Genomic DNA, 9,759 nt, shown 5'->3' on the forward strand with positions numbered 1-9,759 from the left:
CTCTGACCGGGCCCGGAGGGGCGGGGCGGGGCGGGAACGGAGTCACGGCACGACTACAACCCGGGTGTGGGGGGCATGGCTCAGCGCTGAACTGAGGATGTGGCCTGGCCCCAATCCAGCCCTGCAGGCGCGGGCTGCGGAGGGGCCGAGTCGAGGGCATAAGGCGGCACCCCTCGGCCAGGAACCCCCTCACCACGCTGCGATGACGTCAGACGCGGCTCGCCCCGCGAGCCTGACGTCACGCAGGTGTGGCGACAGCGGCTGCCCGAGGCCCGGCGGCTCTTACGTCCTTACCTGTGCTGGGCACCGGGGGAGTCCGGGTGGCCGCGCAGATCCGCATCAGGGCCAAGCCCGGCAGACACAGAGCCCAGAGCCGCAGAGCCTCCATCCCGGCGCCAACCGCCGTCTGCGCACGCGCACTGGGAGCTGGCCGCTGGGCTGTGCCGAGCACACCGCAGCGCCCCTAGCGGCGTCCGCCGGGGAAGCCTGCGCTTGCGCCGTGGGAGCCCGGCTGCCTCCCAGCCCCTGGCGCCCGGGAGCTGCCTCAGCGGGGGACGGCAGAGGGGTGCAGGGCTGCGCTGCTCCTTCCTTCTCCGCAACATCCCTCTGTCTCCCCTGCTCCACTGCCCCCAGTTCTCTCACTCCCACAAGTGAGCGCACAGCGGTGGGGCCCTGGCTGAGCGACCCTGGTGTCCAGGCACCGTCCTCTGCCACGCACCGGGTGCGTCCTCACTCAGCCTCCGTGACACGAGTTCATGGCCGAGCTCCGTGGAGCTTGGCCATGAACCCAGTTGGGAATGAGAGCAATGGCTGTTGGGGGGCGCCTTGAAGTCCTTTCCAGGATGCCGCCCTGGACAGCAGCAACACATGCTACCATGCTGCCCCTGGCCGTGGCATGACCAGCTGCAGTGGCAAGTATTTTTGTGCCGCCCTCCTCCCCTGTGTTCACTGCTGGGCTCCAGGAACGTAGGCTCCCTAGTAGATAAGTATGCATGGAGCAGATCAGTGGTTCTTGAAATGCTTACTCAGATGTGCATGATCTTTTCAGAAAAGGATTTTTGTTCTTTGCAGCGTGTTGTGCCTTGGTTTGATGCAGGTTGTAGGCAGCTGGAATTGAGAAAGCAGCACTACACTCTGGAATAGAATTGGTAATTTCAGTAGAAGTGCACAGGAAGGTTTTCTAGGTCTCATAAAAACAGCCCTAGCTTAAGTTTGGAGATCATGTTTAATCCTGTCTCAATCCGCTTTGGTTTTCTGCCAGTGGCACTTGAATCTGTGTTTCTCTTTCTTCATCCAACACACAGTATCAGACATTTAAGGAGATTTGTGTGGGTGATGGGGGAAAAAGGGAGATCCAAGGGCCCAACATAACAATGGCTGAGTTCAGTGTTCAGTAATAGTGATGCAGTAGGTCTTTCTTCAGATTTCTGTCCTGTGGATGGAGGCTGCTTATCAGAAGGCCCTGCAAACATGAATCTTATTGGTCAAATCAGACTCAGTGATCTTTTCTGTTCTTGTGAGAATGGAAAGATTCTGACCACTGACTTAACACAGTCTACTGGAGACCTTGTAACATCTTTGATCTTAACATTGAGACTGAAGAGGAGGTCCAGGGCACCACATAGCTTGGATCACAGACCAGCTGTGAAATTTCCAAAGAGACATGTGAAGAAATGCATTTGGGAGCTTTTGCATATGCAGTTTTGTTGATATGCCAGTTGAAATCTCCCAGGATGACAAGTCTGGAATATTTCACCACTGTCAACTACAAGGTATTGGCAAGCTCCTTTATAAATCCCTATGTTGGTGGCAGTCTGTAAATGAGGATAAAATCTGTGATCGGTTTGGTTTTGGTTTAAATTTCCAGATGAAAGAAATACAAGTTGCCTTACCTGAGGCAAAATCTCTTGGGTTTTCATGTTTGATGCGAAGATGAATGCAGTGCAGCCTGTCTTCTTGTCTTGTTTGGGCCTATGATGTGCCAAGTATCCTAGGAGAACAGTGTAACACAGGTCTCACTGTCATCTAGCCAGATCTTAGTGATGCATGCTATCCTCGAGTGTTTCATCGCTGATGAGGATGCGTGTTGCTGAAGGTAAGATCTGGTGTTCATTAGCATCAACTTTATTTCCTGTTGCTTTGTGCTTTCCATCTGGTGATGGATAATGGAGCTTGGTGCTAGGTGTCTACTTTTCTATCTCCTCAGACAGTTCCTTCAAATTTGAACCATGATAGGTAATGTGGTAGATGATGCCATGGGATGATCTGAGTGGAGGAGCAGTTACCACATACTATGGGAAAGGCGAATCTGATGAAAATATTTAAAACTGTAACCTGGCTGAGGCACAGAAATGGGTAGAACTGAAGCAGCAGTGGATGTGCTGGAAGCATGGTATAATAATAGCAATAGAAATTACAATAGCAACAATAATAGTAGGTAGGGTTGAGACTGCAAAATTTATTTCAAGGAAACGAGTATCTGAAGTAACACTTACTCCTTTTGGTATTGTCACGACACACCAATTGTTCTTATATGTTTTGTCAAGATCATAGACAGGAGGAAGAGAGATAGCACTAACTTGAGTCATATCTGAGTTACAGCCATAGCACAACTTCCTGACCAGAGGTGGGAGAGCAGAGCAGAGCTGGGGCTCAGGGCTTCTTACCTGTAAGAAGGCAGAACTGTTTTCTAGCCAGGGTTGGAGAACAAAAGGCAATGAAAAGAATGCTGTCAACTTTTGTGACTTTAGCACAACAGCATTTTATATTTTTCTTAGCACCCCAGTCACAAAGTATGAGCTCTCACTTTAAGAGGAGTTCTAGTACTTACGGTTGCGAGCGAGGCTTGAGAACAGGAAGTATACTGAGCAGGCTTCAAAAACAGCAAGCAAGCAAAAACCTCAATCTTACTTTTTTTTCAAAGTCACATTTTACTGGGGCCTAAATCCTGATTTTGGAATGGTCAAGAGTTTGCAATTTTAGTATCATTTATATTTTTGGGTGTAAGCAGGTCATGTACCCAACTTCCTTATTGAGGTCAGTCAGCACCATGTCCAGGGAGTTCTCTCAGCCAGTTGATTTTACAGGAGATGGTCTTCTCCCCAGAGTAAAAGGAAAGCAACAAATCAAACCAGTGTGCCAACAGCAAACAAAACCAAACACAAACTTGCAGTCTTTCCTCATATCTTGGGAAGAAAGATACAGGCTCTGTATTTTTCCCTATGCACCAGCATCTCCGTTTGCACTCCGCTCTCAGAACTTTAACTCTTTTTTGTAGCTCCACCCGGCTTTAATGCTCTTCAGTAGCAGCTGGCCTTCTGGGCCTCCAGCCAAACAGCTTACACGCTGTTGCCTACCTGTCACGGAGGTTCCAGCTCCTGAAGGCTGTACTTCCTTACACTGGGCCAGAACACATTTGTGCTAGGTGCTGAACAAACGTGGAACAAAGAGAGATTTGCTATGACCAGACCCATTCTTCTCAACCACATGAGCGTGATGAGGATGAAAAGGTGATATACATTGTTATCATCACAAGCAAGGGAGGAAAGAAGTTAAAGAAACACCAAGGAACATACATAGAGACTGACTAGGATTTGCTTACAGGAGGGAGGAAGCTCTAAATATCCTCAAGCTAACTTTACCATAATGTTTTGGTTAGAAGTATAATCCATGCAAGTTTTTATAAGCATCATATAGATGGATCTTGAATCATTTGAGACATGTAGCGCAGCTGAAGTTTCAGTTCTGTGTACTGAGTCCTGGCTGAAGTAGAACAAGAGTCATCCAGCTAACTCTTAAATGCTATGTTTCAGATAGTTTTGTGTGTGTCCTTAAGAATGCCTTCACATAACACAGCTCAGATTTCAATGTGGAGACTGTATTTTTTCTTTAATATTCATCTAATGCATTAGTTCTAACATCTTTCAAGTGGAACAAAAGATGTGACAAACATGGACAACTTAAAATAAGACAACTACTTAAGAATTCTTTGGTAGTGTTATAACTATCTGTCTCTTCTGATTTAACTTGGTAGGAGACTCAATATACTTTATGAAGAGCTGCTCCATTTCTCTTAGAATAGTTATACCTATAATAATGAATCACCTTTTTTTTTTTTTGCTCTTGATTGGGCAACTAGTCCTTCAACAGCTATAAATCCTAATAGAATGTAATAAAGACATATGAAAAAATTATCCCTTCTCAGGAAACCTGATTTAGAATTAGCAGCAGGCAGTAAGAAAAAGATAAGAAGAGAATATCAAACAAAAGCCCTCAGAACTTCTAAAAAAATTTTCTGTTTTGTATTTGAAAAAGCAATGATAAACAATTGCCAGTATAAAATAATGCTTTAACGGTCAGTTCTGCAAATTCAGCCTGTGCTTTGAGATCTAACATGATTTTTTTTTTGCTTCTTTTTTCTGCAGAGCCAAGGGTAACTAGAGGTCAAAGTTGGTCCTCCGTCATGAAGTTCTGTTACTTTCAATCAATCACTTTCAGTGTGTTTACGTAGCTAAGACTTATTGGAACAATTCAGTTGATAATGGCCATTACTTATCAGAATCCAGTTTACTCTCTCCCTCCCCCCCACTCCACCCATCTGGGTTGCTCCAGTTTTATAGGAGTGTGTGTACATGTTTAAGATTTTTTCTGACAAATGTCAGTTTATCAAGGGAACTTAAGTTTCTGCTTAATTTAAGCCCCTAAGTAAACATCCATCTATTAATCCATTTGGAGCCACCAGACATGAAAGTATTCAAATAAAGAGCAGATGTGCTTAAGCAATTTTTACATAGTCATCTTTAAGAATAAATTCAGCTTTGAAAAATAACTAACACCGCCTTGTGAGAAAGGACATTATTAATAATCTCATTTTATGGATACTGAAAGTGCAGCAGAGAGTTTAAATGATTTGCCTAGGTCATGCAGAAAGTCTGTGGTCACCTCTATACATGCAGATAAAAGTCATGATTGGATCCAATGCGTGATCCACACAATTGTACCTCCTGCCATGCTACACATGCAAGACAGGAGACATGATTGTGGGATTGTGCGTTAGATCCAATTGCACCATGTTGTTTGTGCAGGGGGACCCCAATCCTGGGCTCCCCTGGCACTAGCAAGAAGCAGGCTCCCATGGCTGGAAGCCCCCTTTGTTAACGGAGCTCTCAACCATGGGGCCACGTGCAGGCAGGGCCCAGAGACCCTGCAGCTCTCATGCCTGACTGCACAATATGTCAACTGTGGAACTCCCAGTCCCTGCTGCAGGTGAGGACCTGGACAAGAGCCCCGTGTGGGCAGGAGATTTCTTCCCTCTCCCCCTCCGCCAGCTCTGGGGATCACAGCACTACAATCCCCAGGGCTTGGAGTTTTCATGCTGGGGAAGCGTACCCCTGCAGCTGGGAATACTGTCAGTTGACAGGGCTTGTGGCTGAAGGGAAGAGACCCTGCTACACATGCAAATTAAATTTGATAGCAACCAGCTATAACATTAGTACACATTTTGAGGTCAAACTTAATAGCTGGTTTGAGCTTTTTATCATTTGATAGCTACTTTGCAGACATAGCTGGTCTTGAGGTAATTGTACAATTAACTAGTTAATTGCGCAAGACCTGTAACATGTATAAACAAAGAACAGACTCAAGATTTACCCTTCTGAGACTGATTCCATTGCCTTAACCAAACCACCGTCTTTCCATAAGGAATGTAGATATAATACTGTGTAATTAATGGTTATCTAAATAATTTGATGTAGATAAACTGGATATTTTGAACCATACCAGTTAAACTCCAATTCTGTAAATGCCCAACAAAGCATGTATTTGCAGGATCAAGATTTTGCACTGTGAGGAAGAGTTACTATAATGCATTTTCTTTATTTTACAATTTTTCTGTATGCATTGGGTCAAATTTATCACTCATGTAATTATTGAAGTTAAACCAAGAATGAAATTTGCCCATTATGTTCACAGTAAGTTAGCTAGAATCTCATGAATAAACATGCTTTTTTAAAACATATCAAATATGTTTCGCTCTGTGATCCTAATAGGCAGGTAAAAACAATTCATTCTTATGCCTCGGCGGCAAGATGTGCTTGGAAACGGTGTTGACCTCAATTGCTAAGACTTCGGTCACATGTACAAAGCAGAGTCAGGATTTCCTAAGGAATCTGAAAAATATGCATAGTACTTAAAAAAAAAATGTTGCATGTCAGTTACCACTGCCAAGCGCATTGTTGTGCATAATGGTTCATTGTACTGAATTTCAACCCTTGATTAAATTACAGTATTTTGTGGTGAGATTTATGGTTAAGATAATATAACTTAAAATGACAAGCCAAATGTCAACCTCATGTTTAAGTTGAATTTGGCAGCATATTAATGACTGTTACCATTTAGGACTCCCCAATTTTTCAAAGAAATGATGCCAAAGGGTTTTCTGATAACCATGTATGCTAAATGTATAAATGCTAGACAAGGCTGAGGATCAGGTACCATTTCGATGGAGACATCTTGAACCTGCGCAGGCTCCAAGCGAGCGCCAAAGTTCAGACAGCCACGCTTCATGACTTCCTCTTCACTGACGACTGCGTGTTATGTACAGGCTCACAGGCTGACATGTAATGGTCAATGGACCTATTCCCATCAGTCTGCAACAGCTTTTGACTCACTAGCAACACGAAGAAGACTGAAGTGATGCTTTCATTCTGTGCTTGGCACAACACTCCAGGAACCACACGCCTCAGTTAACGGTCAACAACTGTCAATGGTCAACAAGTTTGCCTATCTAGGCAGCATGTTCTCCTGTGCTGTCCACATCAACGACAAAGTCAATGTGAGGCTAGCAAAAGCCAGCGTGGCTTTCGGCAGACTCTGTAAGTCAGTCTGGGACTGCAGAGGCATTGGAATGTTGACAAAACTGAAGGTTTACAAAGTCATCATTCTCCCAACCCTCCTTTATGCCTGTGAAACCTGGACCATCTACCAGTGTCATGCCAAGAAACTAAACCACTTCCACCTGTGCTGCCTGTGAAAGATACTAAAGATCAAGTGGCAGGACAAGATTCTGGGCATTGAGGTGCTCAGAAGATCAGCTCTCCCCAGTATCCATACTCTACTGAAACTGGTGCAGCCAAGATGGGCCGGCTACCTTTCAAGAATGCCTGAAACTCGCCTGCCAAATTAAATCTTCTACAGCAAACTGTGAAATGGAGTATGCTTTCTCGGCACATCAAACACATCACGGTACAAGGACACCCTAAAGAGTTTTGGCATTGACCTGTTGTCATGGGAGCAAATTGCTTATGATCATCCATCTTAGAGGTCATCAGTCCAGAGTGGAGAACTAGCCTTCGAGCAGCGGTGCATGGCAGAGGCAGTGAGGAAGCACATGGCCAGGAAACAAAGACCTCTCATGTTCATTCCTTGTCACACCCCTGCCCTTGCTACAGCAGATTGTTCAAGGCAAACATTGGTCTTATAAGTCACCCAAGTGCCCATGTGACCTAGCCTCCACCCCCCTCCTCTCTTTTTCCCCAATCCCTTTTTCTTTGCCTCTTCCTTTCTCTCTTCTCTCTCCCTGACCCCTGCCTTCCCCACTGGATGTGGTCATCTTTGCTTGCAAAGAACGAACAGCAGACAAGGCTGACTGATTCTTATTTAAAAAATGTGGACTTGCGCAGGCAATGTCTAATACTAAATTAGGATTTTAAAGCTTTCAGACTCTGGAACAAAGTTCTGGTTTGTTCTTTTTTTTTTGGCATCAGACACAGTTTTTCCAGCCAAAAAATGTTGTATGTTCAGTTATTTCCCTCTGTCCTCAGCTTTTTATATGAATTCCTTGTACAGATGCATGCAGTAAGCAGAAAAATAATTAGCATCTGTTTTCTCTTATTTGCAAACTAAAATTCTGCCTTTTTAAATAGGAATATGGGATTTGCAACACAGAGCACATCACTGGATCATTTAACCCAGAATCGCCACCATAGCAGTAGCCCATATCACACACTTTTGAAGAAGAAAAGAAAAAGAAAAGTTTGTCTCAGTTAACATGATACTTGCTTTCAGCATTAGCAATATAGTTCTACAAACCCTACCTGAAACAGAACTGTTGCCTTGAAAATTAACAGCAATACTAGCGGTGAGGTAGTGACCTCACCCTACCAGTCAGCACCTGGAGTATGATTTTTTCAATGACTTAGGACTTGGTGAATTTAATGATGTCCATATACTTGGGCAAGACAAGCATTAACAGTCAAGTTAACTTATGTACCTTGCATTTGTGTTTCAGTGCCTTGCTTTAGTTTAGACTCCTTTGTAAACACTAGACTTGATAAAAAGCAGGTTATCTGCTCCTTGGAGATTTTTATTTTTAGGAGAAAACAACGTCCCGTTTAGTCTTGTTACTGAACAGCCCCATGTTTCCCTTCACATCTGTATATGCAGATGTGGCACAGGCCAACAGCTAGAGTTTGAACAGTGGTGATGAGTTGCCTGCTCCCAATTCCACCCAATCATGTGGAAGTTTCTCTGCAGAGAATTTGAAGTGTTCCAACTCTGCAGATTGAAAAGACCAGAACAAAAGAGCAAGGGGATGAGGTGAGGTGATGACTGTGAAAGCTTGGCTGGACCCACATATGAAATTCAAATGATCAAATTAAAATAAGAGTGTATCTTGCACAAGAATACAAGATCGTGACTGGGACCATGCAAGATGAAGCAATCCCAATTGATTTAACCTCCTGTACTAGTTGCAAGTATACCCAATGTTTTATTATGGAAAACCAATCATAAATAACTGCATATTCGTATGTGACTATCCTTCTTGTTGACACATCCTCCCTTGATTAAGGCATATTTCTCAGAACAGGCATTCAATATCTGCTTGGGGTTTTGCAAATGTCTCCAGAGACCATCACCGGTTCAGAATATTTTGGGTTCTGCACCACTGTTAAAACAACTACTCAAAACAGGGTCCTGTGATCGATGCCCTAAGGTATCCCATTCAGTCAATCAAGACCCATGCCATTTGCTTGAAGTATAAGCTCTGGACTGATCAAAAGTTTGCAAAAACAAGGTTCACAACTGGACAACCCAAAAGGAGATCTGAGCAGTTAGCAATTATAATATGATGGTCCCTTTCTACCTGCTTTGTTTGGACTTAATCAAAAAAATGTCAAGGTGGAATGCTTTGAAGCTATACAATTAAAGACTATAAGAATGAAACAGAGTTGCTGGCAAGTGCTCCAGGAGAGAGAAAGAAATCACTGCAAGACTCTAACCTGCACCCAGCTGATCACTCTGGGCACTGGATCCATGCCCAGTGAAGGCTGTAAAACCGAAACCGCTTCCTGCCTGCATTGGTGAAAGACACTATTGCAGCTAACATATACTAGGACTTTTGTGATAGTTCATTAATTGACTATTGGAAAGGAGTCTTTTTCTGTCATTTAGTGCTGTAGCTTGTTTGTTGTATAGTTATTAAAGCCTTTCTCTCATTAATTGAATGAGGTGTTATGTCAATCCTTAACTGCACTAGGTTCAAATCCTGTTCTTGACTGCAACACAGGGTCCAGCTGGGATCCTCTATATCCCCCAATGTCTGCTTTAACCTCTGGAGAAGCTCAGTACAATTGAAGACAACAAGACAAACTATGCTGTGGGGAGAGAGACCAACAGAGGCTACTACGCTCCATAAGTTAAGAGAACGTACCCTGACTTCTTCCCCCAGTGTGGAAAAGAGTGGGTAGGGGGAACAAGCCA

General features: G+C 44.1%; 1 protein-coding gene and 1 long non-coding RNA gene across 2 annotated transcripts in view; one reads left to right on the forward strand and one right to left on the reverse strand.

Annotated features, from left to right (window-relative positions):
- The window catches only part of LOC102566512 (pituitary tumor-transforming gene 1 protein-interacting protein), a 45,073-nt gene extending 44,655 nt beyond the window's left edge, over positions 1-418 (reverse strand). Inside the window, exon 1 of the mRNA XM_006258931.4 lies at positions 295-418. Within this exon, the coding sequence (XP_006258993.2) occupies positions 295-388 (94 nt within the window). The 5' untranslated portion in view covers positions 389-418. The remainder of the gene's footprint in view (positions 1-294) is intronic.
- On the forward strand, positions 395-9,503 carry LOC132250935 (uncharacterized). Its single transcript, XR_009462656.1, has 2 exons — positions 395-1,772; positions 1,868-9,503. It is a non-coding gene; the product is annotated as an uncharacterized LOC132250935 (long non-coding RNA).
- The last annotated feature ends 256 nt before the right edge of the window (positions 9,504-9,759 follow it).

The sequence above is a fragment of the Alligator mississippiensis genome, chromosome 5 (assembly GCF_030867095.1).
Source record: "Alligator mississippiensis isolate rAllMis1 chromosome 5, rAllMis1, whole genome shotgun sequence".
NCBI classification, from domain to species: domain Eukaryota; kingdom Metazoa; phylum Chordata; order Crocodylia; family Alligatoridae; genus Alligator; species Alligator mississippiensis.